A 22670-nucleotide genomic window follows, 5' to 3' on the forward strand; every position below is an offset into this window, starting at 1 on the left:
AACATCCTGACAGACAAACCCAGAATAGTGTTTGAACAAATGTCTGGGCATCCTGGCAGTCAAGGAGTCATATAAAATTAACCATCATATCTGGGATAAGATGTTCCAGGCTCATTTTACATTTCCTGCCCCAGATGTAGAATCTGCCATTTTTCCAAAGAACCTCAGTCTTTACTGTCTTAAAGTCAAAGTGTCAAAGTCTTATAAATAATGCTGGCAATTAATAAATGAACTCTGGTGATTCTTTTGATGATGAAAACACATTAAGATTCATAAATTTAAAAGCTTTATGTTAAAAGGCTTTGTTTTAGGATTTTTATCAAGGTGTAATTTTTTTGGGCACCTGGGTGGCTCAATCTGTTGGGTGTCTGACTTGATTTCAGCTCATGTCATGATCCCAGGGTTGTGGGATCAAGCCCTGTGTCTGGCTCCACGCTGAGCTTGGAACCTGCTTGGGATTTTCTGTCCCTCTCCCTCTGTCCCTCTTCCCTGCTCATGCTCATTCTCTCTCACAAAATAAATAAATAAACATTAAAAAAAAGTTGTAATTTCTTAAGCATCATTTGTCTTATATATTTCTTTTTTTGTATTTCTTTTCTTTTGGGAAAGAGGTCTTGGTATCTGCTCTGTCTCTCCTATGTTGATCTTTTTCTTTCTTTTTTTCTTTCTCTCTCTCTCTCTCTCTCTCTCTCTCTCTCTCTCTCTTTTTGTGAGCTATACACCCAATGTAGGGCTTAAACTCATGACCCTGAGATCAAGAGTTGCATTCTCTGCTGACTGAGCCAGACAGGTACCCCCTATGTTGATCTCTTTTAAGTTTCTGATAGAACACTCAAGAAAAGCATAGAATGAAAGCTGATAGTCTAGAGCTATACCTAGTAAAATGTATACAAGTGATTGGTAAGTATCTTTAAGCATGAATCTAAATAATTCTACTTCTTAGTATATTATAATAACCTAGAATTATAGACATAATTGAGTTTACTCTCTTCATTTTATAGAAAAGGAAACTGAAGCCTAGATCTGTGGAAATGTTAGTACTTTAACCTGGATCACTTGCTTCTTAGAGTAGGTACTGTGCTGAGTAGGACAGCTTCACAGCTCAGAGACAGACCAGCGTGGCCAAGAATCTTGGCATTGCCCTTTACTGGCTATATGAACTTGAGGAAACTCTGGTGTTCTTGTTTGTTTGTAAGCTAAAAATAATAGTGACTGTGTCATAGGATTGCTATGACAGTTAACCAAGAATAACATTTTAAGGAACCCAGTACTGTGCCTGTCACATTGTAGGTACACTAAATTCTGGCTGTTCCTCTACTCCCATTTTGTAGTTCTTTCTGCCTTATTACCTCCTTTTTGAATTAAACATCAAGTATATCTAAAGTAGCTGAAAACAGTGTTTTTGTTGTATTTTTTTTACAGTGTTTGTAGTTTGTTTAATAGATTTTTTTCTTTAGTAGAATAAAAAAAGTTTATTCTGGCCTTCTGAATTTTTCTGGATGACAGTTACTGAAGTTCATGTTGAGAAGATTTTACTTTTCATTTTGAAGTACTTATCCAAAACAACTTTTGTTGTTATACCCCCATTTATCATAATTATTGAATATTAAACACAAATGTTTTAAATAATACTTTGTGTCATTCAGGTAGAAGGTGATCATGTTCATGCTTGTATTCTGCTGCAGCAAACAGGACAGTTCAGAATGACTATAATTAATAGGTGTTTAAGAGTTGCTTTGATGTCCTTAGATGAAAGCTTTGCTACCATTACCAAATGCTAGTATTTTAAATTATCACTCTCCTTTTTAACATGAACTATTGATGGGGCGCCGGGCTGGCTGGGTCAGTGGAGCATGTGACTCTTGATCTTGGGGTTGTGAGTTCCAGCCCCACGTTGGGTGTAGAGATTACTTACAAATAAAATCTTTAAGGGACGCCTGGGTGGCTCAATTGGTTAAGTATGTGAATCTTGATTTTGAGGTCATGATCTCATGGTTCATGAGTTCAAGCTCTATGTAGGGCTTTGTGCTGGCAGCCTGGAGCCTGCTTGGGATTCTTTGTCTCCCTCTCTCTCTACCCCTCCCCCGTTTGTTATCTCTTTCTGTCAAAAATAAACATTAAAAAAATCTTAAAAAACTAGTATGAACTATTGGCTTGAGTTCTATAGAACCACGTACAGGATTGTTAATGTCTAATACATGTTTAATTTGAATGTGTAGAGAAAAATCTTAGAAACTATCTTCCAAAAAATGCCCTCTCATATTCATGTTGGTTGCCATCTATTCCAAAAGCATGCTTAAAAAATGTTGACTTTCCCATGACAGCAAAGATAACTTACTTTGTTGGGAGGTTTAAACATATGATTGCTAATGCCTAAGGTTCTATTTCATAAAGTGAGTGAATTGATGTATTTGAGGTGTTGGAGATTTCAGATTGGGAGACATAGAGACCTTTTTTTTTTTTTTTTAATCAAAAAAAGGCAATGATAGCTGCTTTCAACTCTTCTTGGAGTGGTTTTCATTTGCCGTCTCCATTTTCTTGTAACTTCTCTGGTCTTTCACTACTTGTAATTTAATGTTTACCCCCAAATACTGAAAACTAATTGCCCTAGGGTTACTGATTTCTCATACTCACCAAATACATTGACTAGCATTTTCTCTGTTCTCATTGTGCTCATTCATTACAGTGCATCAAATTCTGTTTACATCGAAAATTTTAACTCTTTGCTTTCACTGTACTGTATTTTCCCTCTGTCTCTTGAGCTGCACCTCATTTTTCTTTCTCCCTGGCTCAACTTCTTACTTGCATGCTCAAGTGTCTGTATCCAAAGACTTATGTTTTTAGCAGTTGTGCTGTCATCAATAGTTTGTGCATATTAAGATTGCTCAGCCATTCTCATCTTTCACCACTAATTAAATGGCTCTGAAATATACGTTTCTGTCATTCATGCTTTTTTCTGCACTTAAGGCTCTTACTCTTTACCAGCTAGACATCTTACCTAGTTGTCTTTCTGCCTCCTAAAACTTTCAGTGTGTCCAAGTCAAAGTCTTCATCTTAGAAAAGACTTCGTGGTCTTCCTTAATTGTCATTGATATTGGTACTGTTGTTTTTCCTGTCCCCAACATAGTCATCATTGACTCACTCACCCCCTCCAATTTATTTTGATACAGGGGTCTACCAATTCTGATTTTGGGAAATGCTGGCTTATAGAGCTAAGGTTGGTTGAGTGGTTGTCTGTTTGTCTGTCTGTCTGTCTATCTATCTATCTATCTATCTATCTAATTGGCCTAAGTGCAGAGGGGGTTTGGGAAGGAGTTTTTATTTCTTTAGTTGAATTTTTCTGGTGGCCGTGGTTTAAAAGAAGGTGCCAGTGATATTGTCTAAGATCTCTTAAAGGTACGAGTTCTTGAGCATGGCTGAGGCTTTCAAAACTTTTATGGTATGATCTTCTGGGAATGGGGAGAGGACGCGACCTGCATTTAAACCCAAATATTCTTCAATCTGGGAAGCTTTTACCTTAATACATTTGCTTTAGTGATAGTTAAGTGAAAACAATCCAAAGGGATATGGAAAGGTTTGGTAGAGTGGATGCACACGTACAGCTCACTTTCCATGTTTAACCACAGCCCTTAGTTTTCAAAGTTAGTTTTCCTCCTAAATTACCCATCTGTGAACTCCTTGGAAAGCCTTTTATCTTTGTGGCCATTATGCCTGACTACCTTTCCTTTTTGTGTGTATCTGATACCTGACATGCCCATCTCTTAGTGCACATTAGGTGTGTTTTCTTGGCTAGTTAGTTAGCAAGGAAGAACTTGCTGGGATTCTTTTTGTTTACATCTTATGGTTGCAAAATCAGAAACATAATTCTAGACGGATGAGCTGGCACATGCACTACCAATGCTTAGTGAAAAAACAGGCCTCAAACATGCCACAACAAAAGCACAAAAACAAAAATTGCATTAGATTATAGTTAATTACTTCAAAAAGCAACTTGGCTTCTCTACATTGTCTGGTAAATGATGGCTGAAAGAGTTAGAGTGGAGAATAACTCAAATCCCTTGCAGGACAAGTGAGAAAAACAACCAACCAACCTGAAACTATTATGTTTTATATATTACATAAAGGAAGATACTAATAAGGTGTTTAATGTCCTCTTTTCTTGTCTGGAATGTTTGCAAAAATTTTTTTAAAGTTTATTTATTTTGAGAGAGAGAGAGAACACGAGCAGGGGAAGGACAGAGAGAGGGAGAGGGAGAGGGAGAGGGAGAGAGAGAGAGAGAGAGAGAGAGAGAGAGAGAGAATCCCAAGCAGGCTCTACACTGCCAGCGCAGAACCTGATGCAGGGCGCGAACTCATGAACATGAGATCATGACCTGAGCAGAAACCAAGAGTTGGACTCCTAACTGACTGAGCCACCCAGGTCCTCCTAGGACGTTTTCTTGCTCTCTGTTTATACCTTTCAGAAATAGGGTAGGGAAGTGAAATAAGAAGGGGAAATCCCCTTTTGCTAGTGGGGGAAATCTTGTCAAATTGGTCCATGTGTATGTATCCTAATGCTTTAATGTATCTTTTCTTGGTCAATGGCAATTTTTAGCAGTGGGTTTTATTTAACTTAGATTATTAATATAGGTATTGTCTTAGGTCTAACAATGGTTTGTTAGTTGGGTTTAGCGTTTAGAGGCTTTTTTCCCCATGTCAATAAACAGATGTCTGCAGCATCTTTTTTTTTTTTTTTTTTTTTTTTCTTTTTTAATGCCTGGCTCCAACCTATTATCTTGAGACAAAGAATTGCATGCTCCACTGACTGACCCAGCCAGGCGTCCCATGCAGCATCATTTTACAAAAGTTATTTTTAATTGAGGAGTTCCTGGGTGGCTCAGTCAGTTAAGCGTCTAACTCTTGATTTCAGCTCAGGTCATGATCTCATGGTTCATGAGTTTGAGCCCCACGTTGGGCTCTGTGCTGACAGGTGGAGCCTGCTTGGGATTCCCTGTCTCCCTATCTCTCTTCCCTTCTCCTGCTCATGTTTTTTTTCCCTCTCTCAAAATAAATAAACATTAAAAAAAAAAGAGGGGCACTGTGTGGCTCAGCCAGTTAAGTGTCTGACTTTGGCTTAGGTCATGATCTCGCAGTTCATGAATTCAAGCCCGGCGTTGGGCTCTGTACTGACAGCTTGGAGCCTGGAGCCTGCTTCGGATTCTGTGCCTCCCTCTGTCTCTGCCCCTCCCCTGCTTGCACTCTGTCTCTCTGTCTCTCTCTCTCAAAAATAAATAAACATTAAAAAAAAAAGTATTTAAAAAGTATTATTATTATTATTTTTTTTTAAGAGAGAGAGACACACACAGAATTTGAGCGGGAGAGAGGCAGGGAGAGAGGGAGGCACAGACTCCGAAGCAGGTTCCAGGCTCTGAGCTGTCAGCACAGAGCCCGATATGGAGCTCGAACCCATGAACGGGGTGATCATGATCTGAGTTGAAGTTGGATGCTTAACTGACTGAGCCACACAAGTGCCCCTAAAAAATTATTTTTAATTGACATGTGGTTGACATAAAATATTAGCTTCAGGTATAGAATATAGTGATTCAACAATTATATACTTTACAAAATGTTCACCACGATAAGTGTATTATAGTAATGTTGACTATATTCCCTATGTTGCATTTTTCATCCTTGAAACTTATTTATTTATAACTGGAAGTTTGTACCTCTAATACCTTTCACCCATTCCACCTATCCCTCCACTCCTCTCCCCTTTGGCAACACCAGTTTCTTCCGAATATTTGTGAGTCTATTTCTCTCTTTCTTCTCTTTCTTTTTTATTTTTATTTTTTTAGCGTTTATTCACTTTTTGAGAGACAGAGACAGAGTGTGATCAGGGCAGGAGCAGAGAGAGAGGGAGACAGAGAATCCAAAGCAGGCTCCAGGCTCTGAGCTGTCAGCACAGAGCCTGATACAGGGCTCGAACTCACGAACAGTGAGATCATCACCTGAGCTGAAGTCGGATGCTTAACTGACTCAGCCACCCAGACGCCCCTTTCTTTATTTTTTTAAGAAATTTATTTAAGAGAGAGAGAATGCATGCAAGTGAGTGGAAGAGGGGCAGAGAGAGAAGGAGGGGGAGAGAGAATCTCAAGCACATGGAGCCCATTGCAGGGCTCAGTCTCATGAACCATGAGATCATGACCTGAGCCTAAATCAAAAGTTGGACGCTTAACTGACTGAGCCACCCAGGTGCTCAGTCTGTTTCTCTTGGGTCTGTTTCTAGCCACCCAGTCTGTTTCTCGCCACCCAGTCTGTTTCTCTTTTGTTGTTGCTGCCTGTTCATTCATTTGCTTTGTTTTTTAGATTCTGGATATAAGGGAAATGATAAAGGTGTTTGTCTTTCTCTGGAGTATTTCACTTCCCATAATACCCTGTAGGTCTATCATGTTGTCATGAATGGCAAGATTTCTTTTTTTTTTTTTTTTTTTAATGGAGCATTATTCCATTGTGTATACATACCACATCTTCTTTATCTATTCAGTAATTCATGGAACTTAGGTTGCTTCCGTATCTTGGTGCAGCATCATTGTTTATAACTTCATGTTATTATGTTATATGAATGCACCATCTTTTTTTGTACTCAGTTTTTGGATAGGTGGTACATGTACATAGTACAAAATGTGAAAGATACAAAAAAAGTACCCAGTGAGAAGTATAATTTCGCTCTACTCTTAGTCAGGATGCAGTTACTTTTATCCATTTATTTCATGTTCGTCCAGAAATATTTTACATAATCACATATGTGCACATACAAAATGACAACATATTATACCTTCTCTTCTGTACAGTGCTTTTCTTTTTCTTCTGAATTAAGACATCTCCCATAAGGATTCATAAAAATTTGCATCACTGGTTAACATTTGTTTAGTCTTCTACTTCATGGATTTACTATAATTTATTTTTAATCAGGCATTTCTTTTGTTTGTTTGGTTGGGTTTTTTTGGTGGACACTTAGATTGTTTCAGATCTATTGTTCTATCAGTTCACAAATAGGCAGTCATATTACACGTTTCATTTGATGTAGTCCACTGGGCCTGATCTACTTTTTCTGGTTAAACTCTGTAAGTGAAAGCTCTTGGAGAAGAAGATCTGTATTACACAGAATAAGATGAGAATGTGGTAATGTCTGTAAATTGGTTTTGGGGTGGAAATATGTGAAAAGTGAAAATTCTGACTTTTCCTTTTAAACTTTTTCTTCTTTCTTTCTTTCTTTCTTTCTTTCTTTCTTTTTTTTCTTTTGGTGAAGGAAGTGTTACCTTGTGTGGGAAGTGTTACCTTAGTCCTGATTCTATCCAATAAGGCAGACTTGTTTTATTTTTCTACAGATTATGTTTTTGGATTTGCTATCAAAGTATCCAGATTCACTAGTATCAGTCAACTGACTGGTTATAACCCAAAGAAACATTAGAAAAAGGAAGAAAAACACACTAGTTGCAATTGGAAGAAAATGATTCTTGGTTAGATACACATTAAGTATTATGGACCCAATTTTAAGCATTTCTATCATTTTAGGTGGTTGCCTTTTATGAGTCAGGTTCATATTTCCTCAGTAGAATACCTGACTCTGTGTTAGAGGATAAACGTGGTATATCTTCTTGAAGCCTCCATTTAAATTGCAAATAGGAGGATGGGAGTTTCGAGATTACAAGTAATTATTCCTATTACTATAGTAATACAAATATAAATGTCATGAATTTTTGGACTAAAACAGAAGATTTAGGAGGGAATTTGAATTTGTGTATCACCTAGTTTCTAAGAATCTGAGTTGACTTTGTCATCAAGGTTATTTTGAGAGCAAAAGCTGGAGAGGCATTGATCCTAATGGGAGGCTAGAAACACCATTAAAAATAAACTTATGTAAATTTTAAGAAACAATGAAAGTTACGGCTTTAAAGTAGTTTGGAGGTAAAAGTTCATCCATTTATATTTTGCTAATTTAAAGATGATGTGATTTTTTTTTTTTTTTTTTTTATGGTGATGAAAAAATCTCAGTTGTAAACCTTCCAAGAGCCTGTTTGGCCACATTCATTCATATAGCATGGGCAAATAAACTCATGTATGGCAGTGGGCCTAACATTTTAATGTGTATAGGAGTCCCCTGGAGAGCTTGTTAAAATCTTGTTTAAAAAAATGTCTTCATCCCCTGAGATTGCAATGATAATGGCTTTGTGATGCTCTGTGGTAAGACCTAGAGATCTCTTTCTTAGGTAAACACATCAGATGATTCTGGTCTGTAGACGACTTTTTGACTATTGAAGGAGAAACCCCATTAGTTAGAAAATTTAATGGTAGGAGCATGTCAAAATCTTCAGGATTGTAATTTAAAACAGCAGCATGATGCAGCATAATATGCTTGATTTTGAATTGAACTTGTCTTCTGTAAAGGCCTATAGATAGTAGTTGTTTGCTGAACATTGGTAATGGGAAACTTGTGACTGGCAAGAATCACGTTGCTGTTCTACCATCCAAGTAGAAATAAGTATCTTAGAAGTCCAAATACATTTTTCTTAGAAGTTAACTAACATTTCTTTGGTTAAAGACATAGAATATTTAATTTAATTTGAAATGCCAAATATAAGGGCATTAGATTTTAATTTTTATCAAATGGGGGCATGAATTAAATTACTTTATCTTTCAAAATATTACTTTGAAGGGAATGGTGAGGTTTTGGTGAAATAGGCATTGTCATACATATAATTATGAACAGATGCAATTTTGGGTCACATTTTGTTTTAAGTTTATTTTGAGAGAGAGAGCAAGAGTGAGAGCGTCTGTGTGAGCGTGGGAGGGGTAGAGAGAGGGAGCGAGAGAATCTCAAGCAGGCTCTGTGCTGTCAGCGCTGGTCCCGCTGTGGGTTTTGATACCATGACCTGTGAGATCATGACTTGAGCTGAAATCAAGAGTTGGATACACAACTGACTGTGCCACCTAAGTGCCCTCATTTGTTAGGGATAGGGAATTTGTTTATAAATGGAGAATGGGAGTAGGAATAGACAACGCAAATTCATAGACTGTTAAAGAGATTACTGCCAAACCTATTTTCAGATGACAGTTTTCTGTGTGACCTGGAGGGAGAAATACACTGTTATCCTCCAAATCTGCAACCTTTTTAGATATGAAATGCCAATGGAATTGGTATTAACTGTGAAAATTGTGAGAAACTGTATATGAGTGGGTAGAAGAGTGGGATGTAATTTCCGGTTGGCCAAATATAAGAGTTTGTTGGTACACACTAAACATTTATTTGAATGATTAATTGCTCTAATGCAATTGTATTCTGAATTACAGAGTTTTAAAAATGTAAGTAAATTCTTAAAATGTTTAAATAAATTGGTGGATAATAAGGAATCCAAGATATTTGGATTTGGCCTAAACTTTAAGGTTTTTATTAAAGAGAATAATCATTGTTCTTCACAGCAAAGGTTTCTTTTGGGTTGATATAGTAATGCTCTGGATAGTTTTAGGTTAGATTCAGTGTGGCAGTGCCTGTGGTCCCAAGAGCATATTATTTTCTATGTGATTAGTCCTATCATAGATACATAAAAACAAATAGTATCTCTTTAGATGTATCTAAAAATAAGATACTAAGTTTTATAAACAGCATAACAATAAATTTTAGGTATGTGATTACAATACAGCATCAATAATGAGAGAAAGGATTTAGGGAGAACTGCTGAAAGTTTACTTAAAATTAAATGAGATTATTATAGTTGGTAAGGCTTCTCAAAACACTTTTCATTGTAGTGAGAAGCAGTGGTCCCAAATGTTGGTCTTTGATGAATATAATTTTTGCTGTTCTGCAATAAAAGGAAAAAATCAGAACATTGTAGTGAGTGTAGTTTTTATAGTGCCTACTGTATTTCATCAATTTTAAGATGTATATATTCCCACATTTTAACATTTCTGAAATTGATATGTTTTATAATCAATGGCACCTTGACATTATTGTTGGTTGTGAAATAGTTGCCACTGTCTGCATATATGTGAACTCAAGAATTCATTCTGCTTCTATGACTGGACACCTGTGACCCCTTGATGTTTTAGTTAACATAGCATTTAAGGACCATTTGTGGAAGAGATTACCATTCCTGGGTTGTCTTCTGAAACCTTTCGTTAGTTACATCTTCTGGTGACACTTTTCATAAGATCAAGAAATGTATGGCGTGGGAACTTGGACAGTTTGTGTCAGTTTTTTGGACACGAGTCCCAGAGACAATAGAAGAACACTTTTACAAGAAATATTTTAAGGCACCTGGGTGGCTCAGTTGGTTGAGCTTTGGACTCTTGATTTTGGCTCAGGTCATGATTCAAGGGCTGTGGGATCGAGCCCCATGTCGGGCTCAGAGCTGAGCATGGAGCCTTCTTGAGATTCATTCTCTCTCTCTCTCTCTCTCTCTCTCTCTCTCTCTCTCTCTTCCCCTCCTTCCCTCCCCCTCCCTCTCTCTCCCTGCTTCTTTCCCCTGCTCATGCTTACTCTCTCTTAAAAAAAAAAAAAAAGATAAAAAAATAAATATTGCATCACTAATTCCATAAATGGTACAGAGGATGATTTTATGGAAAAACAAAGATTACCAGTGACTGTGAGTTAAAAAGCAATTTAGATATCAGATTGTGAAGTTGAAGACATTAAGAATATTTTGAGGGGTGCTTGGGTGGCTCAGTGGGTTGAGTGACCAACTCTTGATTTTGGCTCAAGTCATTATCTCATGGGTTTGTGAGATCTAGACCCCCCCCTTCGGGCTCTGTACTGACTGCATGGAGGCCAAAATCAAGAGTCTGATGTCCAGCTGACTGAGCCACCAGGTGCTCCTGTTTTGCTTTTTAAAATATAAACATGAATGTTTCTGATAATTCATATCTCACTAAGTTTTAAAAAGCTTTCTTAGTAAATAAATTCTAAGTGATAAGAAGCCATGTGTCCTAGTTTAATTGGGAGTATTTTTGTCTCAGTAGTACATAATGGTGCACTTTAACACTGATGCACTTTAACACTGGGTTAAGTTAAAAAGTTAAAAATTTTGACAGTATCATATATTTGTAAGGATGAAGAGAAATGCAAATTGTTGAGCCTTGCTGATGTTGGAGAAATATAATTTAAGCCAAAGTCTCTATTTTAAATGATGCACTTTAACACTGGGATTCTCTTTCTTTAACACATTCAACGAAATGTGGTTAATTTATTCAGTTTAAAGGACTGAGATAATCTTACTTTGTACTCATCTTACTTTTTGGTGTTATTTATTTTATGAAGTCATGGTGATCGTAGATAAATGGCTGATATGTTTTAAATGTCCTTTCTTGCTAAAATAAAAATTAGTGTGTTGGTTACCCCCATTTTTTTTTGAAATTTTATTGGCCTATGAAACTCAGAGATCCAGCAGCCACTGTTATAAAAAGTCTAGCATAAATTCTTATTATTTGTAGATTTTTGATCACAGATTAGTTTTTTACTTTGAAGAGGTTTCACAGAATGATTGCTAACAAAATCTGACAGCATACTTGTGTTTGGATTTGTAGTTTTTGCTTCTGCTTTGTCTCATGTTACTTTGCCTTAACCAATCCTGTGGAATTAAGTTTACTGTGTCAATGGGCAGGTACCACTTAAAAATTAATGGTAAAAAAATTGTGGCAGTTGGTCATTCTTGATATATATGAGATACTTTGAGCAACTCTAGAAGTCTCTTCTTTTAACCAAAAATGTCTCCTTTACTAGATTGTCCTGGTGTCTGAAGTTTTTGTCTTTGAGCCATTCTTTGGATTTAAGACACCGACAGAGGCTCCATGGAGGCAGGCATCGCATCTGTCCTTTTAATGCTGTAACTGCATCATCCATTTCACTTCTTGGCGCATAAATAAGTGTTCCATAAATATTTATTCAATTAATAAATGACGGCAAAGTTATTTGTGACGTTAGAACATTATTGGTCATAACGAACCCTCTGATGTGTTAATTTATTCAGTAGAAAAAGAGAAGAGCTTACAGAACACATGAGTTTTGTTCAGAGTGAGGAGACCACTGAAAGTTTTTATTTGCAAAGAAAAAGATCTTATTCTTCAGCAGGCCAAACAGATAGAAAAGTGTAGAAAACCAATTTGGCTTACTCAATTACATATCTTAGAATTGTGTCAGTTGCATAGGAAGAGCAGGATTGGTTTTGTGTGTGTGTGTGTGTGTGTGTGTGTGTGTGTGTGTGTGTGTAGTATCTCTTTACTTTTGTCACCATGAGAATAAACTTGCTTGTGAACTTGTTTAACTCAAGAAGGATAAAAACAGAAGTGTTAATAAGTTACATTATAGTAAATACAGCCCATTATTTATTGTCTGTTTCCTAAGGAAATACCTGAGCTTTGATCCTTTGGGAACCTACTTTTAGTATCTTATCCTAAGAAGTAAATACCCATTTATCCCTTTCAGGGCAAGATCACACAGCCATTAAATAGTTTTACTAGGATTTAATAGTACTTTTGATTTTCCTACTCATTAGTGTGCCTTCAAATCCAGTGGTATTTGAAAAATAAAGCAATAGTTCATCATCATCTTGTATTAAATAAGGATACCTCATGGCCAGGTATCAGTTAGCCTCTCTGGAAGAATTCATTTTTTTACTTGACACTTTGTAGATCAACAATTAAGCAACCATATGTAATAAATAGATATGCTCAGTTATCTTATTCAAAGACAGTTAGGAAACTTGGAGTTTAGCTTTTACCTTAGGATCCTTCTGAGGAAATTGGTCTTTTAATAAAAAGACTGCTAAGAGAGCTTGATTTAGAGCTTAAAATCAGTGAAGTTGATGGCAGTAGAGTGCCTAAATTGGGAGATAATATGTTCTTTGCTTTTATCCATTATTCATTTTCTGTTTTATAAACTTTCTATAATGTGGAAATATTTAGAGCACTATTTTTTAAGTTAGTATGAAATTTGTTAGCTAAAAATTTACTTTGAAAATCTGAACTATTTTCCCTTCAGTTAATGAGATTATGTAATATAATTTTTTGGGAGTAATTGTCCTTAAATTTAAGTTTTTAGGGGTGCCTGGGAGGCTCAGTAGGTTAAGCATGTGTCTTTGGCTCGGGTCATGATCTCATGGTTTGTGAGTTCAAGTCCTGCTTTGGGCTCTGCACTGACAGTGCGGAGCCTGCTTGGGATTCTCTTTCTCTCCCCCTGTCTCTGTCTCTTCCCCACTTGCTCTCACTCTCTCAAAATAAATAAATAAACTTTAAAAAAGTTAAAATTTTAAAACAAACCACAATATTTGCTGAAATCAGAACTTTTTTGTACTTTGGTATTTTACTAATGGGGCTGTTCATTATAAACTTTTTTATGTGTATAGTCCTAAATGTATATACAGAGGGATATCCAAATCAGTAGATGTTTAGTTTGAGTGGATATCAGGGAAATACAAATAAGATTTAATAAAGGGATACCATTACATACCCATAATTTGCCAAAAAGTTAAAAATTTTGACAGTATCATAGATTTGTAAGGATGAAGAGAAATGCAAATTATTGATCATTCCTGATGTTGGAGAAATATAATTTAAGCCAAAGCCTCTATTTCAGAAAAACCTCTCTTCAAAGGTAGAAGAGAAAGACATTTTTTTTTCCTTGAGTAAGCATTGAGCCAGAATGTGAAGCACATTACAGGCAATCTGCTAAAAGAGTGCAAAGATCTAGGGAGAGCTCACGCTTTTCTATAGCCAAGCAGATACAACCCATTACATACATGTTGTCAAGATAAATTGTAAGTAGTGCTCAAGTAAGAGAACTTGATAGCAGCATTTCTCACATGTGACTTATCCTAAATCTCTTGGTAATTGGGGTGACCATATGTATTTGTTAATTGGCTAAAAATAAACTTGAATGTTTTGCAACTTGGAGGTAGGTGGCTGGCTACTTGGTGCTCATGTCTTCCCACAGAAACTGGCAGAAAGAGGGTGCTCTCTCCTTTGGTGCAAATAACATTTCAAAGAAGTGGTTATTAGGTCCATAAGATAGTCCTGGGGTGCTGGTTAGAATCTTGCTTATTTATTTATTTGTTTGTTTTTTCATTTACACAGTTATTTACTAATTTAATTTTTTAAAAAGTAAGTTCTACATCCAACATGGGGCTTGAACTCATGACCCTGAGATCAAAAGTCTCATGATCTACTGACTGAGCCCCAGCTGGGGTGGGTGGAGGGGATAGAAGCTTATTTAGCTTTTAAAATGATTTACATATACATCTATTTCAAAGGGATAAAGAAAGAATTTACAATTACAAGCTTTCTAGAGAAAGTGCTCTAAGAAAAATGTGTGGGGTATCTCTTCCCTGTTTGATTTTATGTAGTTAATTTATTTTTAAAGCTTATTTATTTGTTTTGAGAGAGAGCATGCAAATGTGGGGAAGGGGCAGAGAGAGGGAAGAGAGAGAATTCCAGCAGGGTCCACACTAACAGTGTGGAGCCTGATGCAGGGTTCTAACTTATACACTGTGATATCATGACCTGAACAGAAAGCAAGAGTTGGATGCTTAACCAGATGACCCATATTGTATTATATTATTATATTATATTATATTATATTATATTATATTATATTATATTATATTATAAGCAGGCTCCACACCTAATGTGGGGCTCCAACTCACGACCCCGAGATCAAAAGTCACATGTTCCACTGACTGAGCCAGCCAGGTGTCCCTCTCTTCCCTTAGTTTTAACAGGGAGAGTTAAAGCTCTCATTTTTTATGCCCTTACACTGATGGGTAAATTGATCTGGCCACTTTAGTGGGCAATTTAGTTTGCAGTGTTCTGGTAGAGTTGAAGATGTGCCTACTCTATGATCCAGTACTTTTGTTTCTAGTTAAATCCCAGAGAAATTCTTAATACATGTTTATAAGAGACTTGTAACATTGAGTATTAACAGTGAAGCTGTAGAAACAACCAAATGTCTGTGAAGAGAATGAATAGGTAAATTTTGGTATGTTCACACAATACTAACAGTATTGAGAGTGAGTGAATTAGAGCTACAGACTCAACATGAATAACTTACAATGTTGAGTGACTAACTCAAATTATAAAAGAATATGCACAATATATTTATTTAATATTTTAAAACATGTAGAACAATACCTGTGCAGAGAAATGCATAGTTTTATAGGTATATATATTAGTAAAACTGTAATGCAATGAAAAACACCAAAATCAGGAAGTGGTTACCTCTAAGGAGGGAAATATATAATGGGCTCAGCAATTTTTTCTACTGTGTCTGTAATATTTTATTTTTTAATAAAGGAAGATCTTAAGCAAATAAGAATGTTATATTTGGACAGTGGTTACGTGGGTGTTTGTTTTATTATTATCTGGATTCTCTTGTAATGTTTAAATATATTATGATCAAAAGCTTAAAAAAAAGAGAAAAAGGGGGCCAGAGAAATGAGTGGTAGTTGGGGGGAAATCAGTCCGCTTATTTTATATATTTGCATGTTAATAGTAATGATCTAGTCAAAAGGGACCAAGTTAGTGTAGGAAGACTGGGATAGTTACAAAAGAGCAGCGTCCTTGAGAAGAAAAACAATGGTACCCAGTGCAGAAGTAATTTGTTGGCTTTTGATAGGAGTAACGGCCATTTGTTGACACAGGAGAGAAAGCAGAATAAGTGGTAGAAAGGGGAAGGAGTTCTTTTCTGAATTTAGGGTGACTAATGTCCAAGTTTGCCTGAGACTAAGAGGTTTCCCAAGATGCAGAACTTGCATTGCTAAAACTGGGAAAGTCCTGGGTAAACCAGGATGGTTGGCCATCTTCTGATTTTCTTTGACAAATTGAAAAGCATGATCATCTGGGAGTGAGAGGGGGATGAGAGTTCAAGATAAAATGGAAAGCTCTATGAAGTGATTGTCTTAAGGCTGAGAGAGCAAATTCTCTAAGTTAATGTAATATGTTTTCTGAGCTTTCCTAAGGGTCTGCTGAAGTTTATGGGCATAATTTCAAAGTTCATTTGGTTGTATTTCTTTGTTATCTCATTCAGCTATATAAGTGAAGGTACTGTGTCAAGTGGAAAGATGGTTTTAACTATGACTTTACTGTGATAGAGGAAGAGAGGTACAAGACTGAGGGCAAAGGCAAGGAAATGATTGTAGTGATGGATCATCAAGTCTCAGGCTGGGTTAAGAGGTGAAGAAGAAGAAAGGAGAGGAAGGATAGTGGGAAAAGTAACTCCATATCTGTTGGGAACGAACAGATTTCTAGAAGTGAACTGGAAAGATAGGATGTGAGGAGAGTGGGATGTTTGAAATTGAGATTTTTTAATAAAAACATTTTTTTTTTTAATTTTTGAGAGAGAGACATACACAGAGTATGAGCGGGGGAGGGGCAGAGAGAGAGAGAGAGAGAGAGAGAGAGAGAGAGGAAGTGAGACACAGAAGCTGAAGCAGGCTCCAGGCTCTGAGTTGTCAGCACAGAGCCCCATGCGGGGCTTGAACTCATGAACCACGAGATCATGACCTGAGCCAAAGTTGGACGCTTAACCAACTGAACCACCCAGGCACCCTGAAATTGAGATTTTAAAAAAATTTATTTTATTTTGTTTTTTACTTAAAAATTTTTTTAAATGCTTATTTTTGAGAGAGAGAGAGAGAGAGAGCGAGCATGAGTACAAATGGGGGAGGGGCAGAGAGATAGGGAGAGAGAGAGAGTCCCATGCAGGCTTCTCACTGACAGTGCAGAGCCTGCCATGGGGCTTGAACTTATAAACCATGAGATCATGACCTGAGCTGAAATCAAGAGTTGGATGCTCAATCAACTGAGTCACCCAGGCAACTGAAATTGAGATTTTTGACATGGCATAGTCATTGGTTATTAATGTGGTCAGCGGAGTAGGGGCTGGAATGGATAGGAGGGAAAGGTATTAGGTGTGGGAGTGATCACTCCATGGATGTGATTTTAGTGACTAAAGCAAGTTTTGGCATTCTGAAAACAATCACTTGGGTATTTTCTTTTCATTTGCCAACAGTCTTTTGTTTCTTGTTTTATTTTGTTTAAACGGTGCCTCAAATTGTAGATTGAATAGTTCTGGAATGAAGATGGATATAAATAAGTAAATGGATAAAAGCAAATATTGTTTAATCAGTACATGATCTTATCTATGGCTTGCTTAGTAGTTGGTTAACTTTCAAACATTATCATCCAAGCTAATGATCCCACTGCCCATTAAGCTATTTTAGTCCTAAATAGGTTCAGTGAGGGCTTTGTGTCACATATAGTTATATATAGTACATTTCTCTGCTGACTCCAGTTTCCCTCTTTCTCTTTTTATAGGACCGCAGCTGAACGCACAGCTAGAAGGTTGGCTCTCACAAGTACAGTCTACAAAAAGACCTGCTAGAGCCATTATTGCACCGTAAGTTTTAAGGTTCTTTACCTTAAAGACATCTTTACGTGTTTCATATGTTAATTATTAATATAGAATGAGTAACTACAAATTGAACTAAATTTTTAAAAAATTAAAAAATAAATGCTATGTTGAGCTGAAGAAATTATATTTAGTCATTTTCATGATTCCTTTGGCTTCCACTTTAACTCAAGGATAAAGGAATTAGCTATTTTCTCAGGTGCAGTAATTTTAAAGTTTATTTTTGGTAATAAAACTGACTTAAAGCTGAGGGTTATTTGCAGTACATAAACTTGGTGATTTCAGATTGATGTAAATGAGTAATCTCGGTTTTAAATATTAAAAAGATCTACTTTAATTCAGCCAACTTTTTCCTTATATTAAAAAAGGTGCGTTCAACAGAATATCATGCAGTATGGAGTAGCAAACAAACCTGCGGGAGGGTTTTTTTTTTTATTGAAGAAAATCTGTGACTATTTTGTCTTTGAATCTCAGAAGGCTTTTTAGAACTACAAGCTAACAAATAAACAGTTAACAGAGTGTCTGTATGTGATAGGAATTCAGTTCATTTTGATTTGGTTTCCAGTGTAACTTTCAAAACACATTTTTTTAAGCACATGTTAACTGTTTCCTGAGAAGAGTAAAGGTTAGTGTTTGTCCCATTTCTTTCACAGCAGTGTCTTTTCTATAACTTCTGTTGCATTAGGTTTGGTGCCCCGATAAATAAAAAATAGTGAAAATAATAATATAGCATCTACTTATTAAACAATATGAGAAATCAGTAAATACACATAAAGAGTCTACATTAATGTCTGGCACATGTAATAAGTATTCCATAAATACTAGGTATTTAATGTGCCAAACATTTCGTTAAATGCTCCATTTGTATGATCTAACTTGATCTCATTTAATAGATATAGGAGGCTGACTGTACCACTTACAAGGAATGTGACATACAAGTTACTAAATCTCTTGTGCCTTTGTCTCATTGGTAAAATTGAAATATTAATAGTACCTCCATAGGGTTTTTGATGATTAAATCAGTTAATCTTTATAAACTTTTAGCATAACTTAAACTAATAACTTAAACAAATATGTACCTGGCTAAATGCCAGGTGTTCTTAGTGCTGCTTTTTGTTTCGTTAAGATTTTTGGAGGGGTTTTATCTTAATCTTTTGTTTGGGGCATATTCCTCTGTTTCCTTAGTTTGCTTGACTCGCTGTGTTTGTTTCTGTGTATGAGGTGCAGTACCCCTCTCTCCCAGTCTTGAAAGAGTGGCCTTGTGTAAGAGATGAACCTTATCTTTCAACCTTACCCTAGCTCTTGGCTGTCTCTGAAACTTTTGTGAATGTCTAAGCAGCCTGATTTATTCTTGATAAGTCCCAGTTGTTGAGAGTGTGCCACGACTTGTCAGTGTTCTGAAAGATCTCACTCAGCCCTTAGTTTCAGTCTGATTAGAAGCCAGACCCTCAGGCAGCAGCTTTTAAAGTATGCATACATAGTCCTGGAGACTGTAAACCCTGTTGGCCTCCAGACCAGGCGACCTAAAGGTGTTCTCTGGGTGACAGTGGCAAAAATCAGGGCTTCAGATGAGTGTACACGCTCCTTTCTGGGAGGTACTGGGGAACTGTAGTGAGGCTTAAGGAGAGTGTGAAGATGGTGTCCGCTGGCCTACTTTCCTTGAAAGCACCTCCGTAGCCTCTGGTTGTGTGGCCAACGTGAATGCTGCCCCTCAGGCTGAAGCTCTGGGACAAGTAAATAGGCTTGTTTCACAGAAAGACTAGGATATGTTTCAGACTGTTGTCTGTGTGGTGCCCTGGAGGTAGCCTGTCCAGAACTGTCTTTCCAATTGTTATAGCCCAACGGACCCAGAAACACAAGCCGCCTTGGCCACAAGGACCAGGTGATTGATCAAGGAGTATCCCCTGTGTAGACTGCGTGTGCCTGCCGGCTTTAGCAAGGCCACGGGAGAGTGCATGGCTGATGTGTACACATCAGCTTTTTACAGGGCCATAGGAAAGCACGATGCTGGGTCACCCTGCTGGTGCTATCAAGGCAGAGAGAGAGCACAAAAATGGCCTTGTGCCTCTGTTCTTGGAGAGAGTTCCAACAGACTCCTGCCCCTCTGGTAGATGCTTTAAGATTAGCCAGTGAATCTTCTTCACTACAGTCTAGGCACTTTGCAAACTGCTGTTTCTGTGCCAATTTCCAGAGCTACTGAGTCTGCATGTGAGCCCGTAAGAGAAGTATCTCAGTTTCTACAGCCCTTCAGGGTCTCCTGGATATGAGCCCTGTTGTTTTTCAAAGCCCAATGTTTTTGGGATTTGTCTCACTGTTACACTTCCCAAGGATTGGGGTACCTAATGTGGGGCACAAACCCTTCAATTCTCAGGGAGAAACTCTGGATTTGTGAGAGTCTTCCTGATTGTGGGTCCCCATGCTAGGGGTCGGGTTTTGATGAGACTGTCCTATCTCTCCTCCCCATCTTAATGTGGCCCTTTTACCATTTGTTGTGAAGGAACTATTCAGTTAGTTTTCAGATCTTTTTCAGAGGGAATTGTTCCATATGTAGCTGTAGATTTGGTGTGTCCGTGGGAAGTGAGTTCAGGATCTTCCTGTGCTGCCATTTTCGACTATCCCCCTAGAGTTGCATTATGAATAAATTCACATTACTACTTTCATGGGAAAGTACTTGGGAAAAGCAGACAATAAATAATCACATGCATACATCAGAGATATATGAGTACTTGGGAAAAGCAGACAATAAATAATCACATGCATACATCAGAGATATTGTGGGTTTGGTTCCAGACCACTGCAATTAAACGAATATCGCAATAAAATGAGACCAATGAATTTATTTGTTTCCCGGTGCATATAAAAGTTATGTTTACACTGTATTCTTTTGAGTGTACAATAGCATTATATCTAAGAAAACAGTGTACATACCTTAATTAGAAAACATTCTAGGGGCGCCTGGGTGGCTCAGTCAGTTAAGCATCTGACTCTTGATTTTGGCTCAGGTCATGATCTCATGGTTTCTGAGTTTGAGCTCCACATTGGGCTCTATGCTCGCAGTGCGGAGCCTGCTTGGGATTCTGCCTTTCTCTCTCTCTGCCCTCCCTCCCTGCCCCCCCTCCCCCCACCTCTCTCTCAAAATAAATAAATAAACTTAAAAAAAAAAAAGAAAAAAATACTACTGAAAAAATGTTTACCATTCAGTGAGTTATAATCACTGATCACAGATAACCATGTAATAACAATAAAAAAGCTTGGATTGCAAGAATTACCAAAATGTGACACAGAGTCATGAAGTGAGCAAATGTTGCAAAAATGGTGCCGATCAACTTGCTTGATGCAGGGTTGCCACAGACTTTATAGTTTGCTTAAAAAAAAAACAAACAAAAAACAGTATCTGTGAAGCTCAATACAGCAAAGCACAATAAAATGCCTGTATATTCTGTATCAGATGCTAACGGGTGCTAAGAATAATAAAGCCGATCAGAGGATCAAGAGTGTGACAATATGAGTATGGAGGTGCTAGTTTATATAGAATAGTAAGAAAAGGTCTCCCCAATAAGGTAACTAACACTTGAGCCTAAATAATGCGAGAGAGAAGTTATACAGATATCCAGGGAAAGGGTTTTCCGGTTGAGGAACAGTGAGTACAAAGGCTCTGGAGCAGGATATGCTTAGTATATTTTGAGGAAAAGCACGGAGGAAGGTGTAGTTGGAGTGGCATGTACAAGGGGAACAGTAGTGGATGAGACAGGCACCAGGAGCTACATTGTAAGGAGGCTTTGTAGGCTGTTATGAAAACTTTATGTTTTATTCTAAGTGATACGGCAAGTCGTGAAAAATTTTGAGAAATGACATGACCTGACTTAGATTTGAAAAGGATTACTCTTGCTATTGTATGGATGTTTAGTTTTGTGGAAACAGGGAGTCCAGTTTCGGAGGCTTATTATAATAGCACAAGAAAGAGATGACATAGTGGCTTTGACAGGGGGCTAGTGGTGGATGTGGCGAGAAGCAGTGTCTTCCAGATATATTTCGAAGGTAGGACCAGCAGAGTAGAAGAAGAGTCAAGGATGACTCTTAAGTTTTGGCCTGTGAAACTGCAAACATGGAATTGATTTTATACTGTAAGGGACAAACAGAGGTAGAGGTGGGAAGTAGATTTTAAAGTGTTTTGTAGATGGCACAAAAACAGACACATAGATCAATGGAATAAAATAGAAACCCCAGAACTAGACCCACAAAAGTATGACCAACTAATCTTTGACAAAGCAGGAAAGAGTATCCAATGGAAAAAAGACAGTCTCTTTAACAAATGGTGCTGGGAGAGCTGGACAGCAACATGCAGAAGAATGAAACTAGACCACTTTCTTACACCATTCACAAAAATAAACTCAAAATGGATAAAGGACCTGAATGTGAGACAGGAAACCATCAAAACACTAGAGGAGAAAGCAGGAAAAGACCTCTCTGACCTCAGCTGCAGCAATTTCTTGCTTGACACATTCCCAAAGGCAAGGGAATTAAAAGCAAAAATGAACTATTGGGACCTCATGAAGATAAAAACCTTCTGCACTGGAAAGGAAACAATCAACAAAATTAAAAGGCAACCAATGGAATGGGAAAAGATATTTGCAAATGACATATCAGACAAAGGGCTAGTATCCAAAATCTATAAAGAGCTCACCAAACTCCACACCCAAAAAACAAATAATCCAGTGAAGAAATGGGCAGAAAACATGAATAGACACTTCTCTAAAGAAGACATCCGGATGGCCAACAGGCACATGAAAAGGTGTTCAACGTCGCTCCTTATCAGGGAAATACAAATCAAAACCACACTCAGATATCACCTCACACCAGTCAGAGTGGCTAACATGAACAAATCAGGAGACTATAGATGCTGGAGAGGATGTGAAGAAACGGGAACCCTCTTGCACTGTTGGTGGGCATGCAAACTGGTACAGCCACTCTGGAAAACAGTGTGGAGGTTCCTCAAAAAATTAAAAATAGACCTACCCTATGACCCAGCAGTAGCACTGCTAGGAATTTACCCAAGGGATACAGGAGTACTGATGCATAGGGGCACTTGTACCCCAATGTTTATAGAAGCACTCTCAACAATAGCCAAATTGTAGAAAAAGCCTAAATGTCCCATCAGCTGATGAATGGATAAAGAAATTGTGGTTTACATACACAATGGAGTACTACGTGGCAATGAGAAAGAATGAAATATGGC

At 37.4% G+C, this 22670-nt stretch overlaps 1 protein-coding gene across 5 annotated transcripts in view; it reads left to right on the forward strand.

Annotated features, from left to right (window-relative positions):
- MEMO1 (mediator of cell motility 1) overlaps positions 1 to 22670 on the forward strand; it is a 131202-nt gene that overhangs the window by 42278 nt on the left and 66254 nt on the right. For all 5 annotated transcript variants that reach the window (XR_007462430.1, XM_049652342.1, XM_049652341.1 and 2 more), the window contains one exon: positions 17341 to 17422. Coding sequence is in view for 3 of the 5 variants with exons in the window: in XM_049652342.1 (XP_049508299.1) it covers positions 17341 to 17422 (82 nt within the window). In the remaining 2 variants the exon portion in view is untranslated. Of the gene's footprint in view, positions 1 to 17340; positions 17423 to 22670 lie in introns of those variants that run through there.

Source organism: Panthera uncia (assembly GCF_023721935.1).
Source record: "Panthera uncia isolate 11264 chromosome A3 unlocalized genomic scaffold, Puncia_PCG_1.0 HiC_scaffold_12, whole genome shotgun sequence".
Taxonomy (NCBI): Eukaryota; Metazoa; Chordata; class Mammalia; order Carnivora; family Felidae; genus Panthera; species Panthera uncia.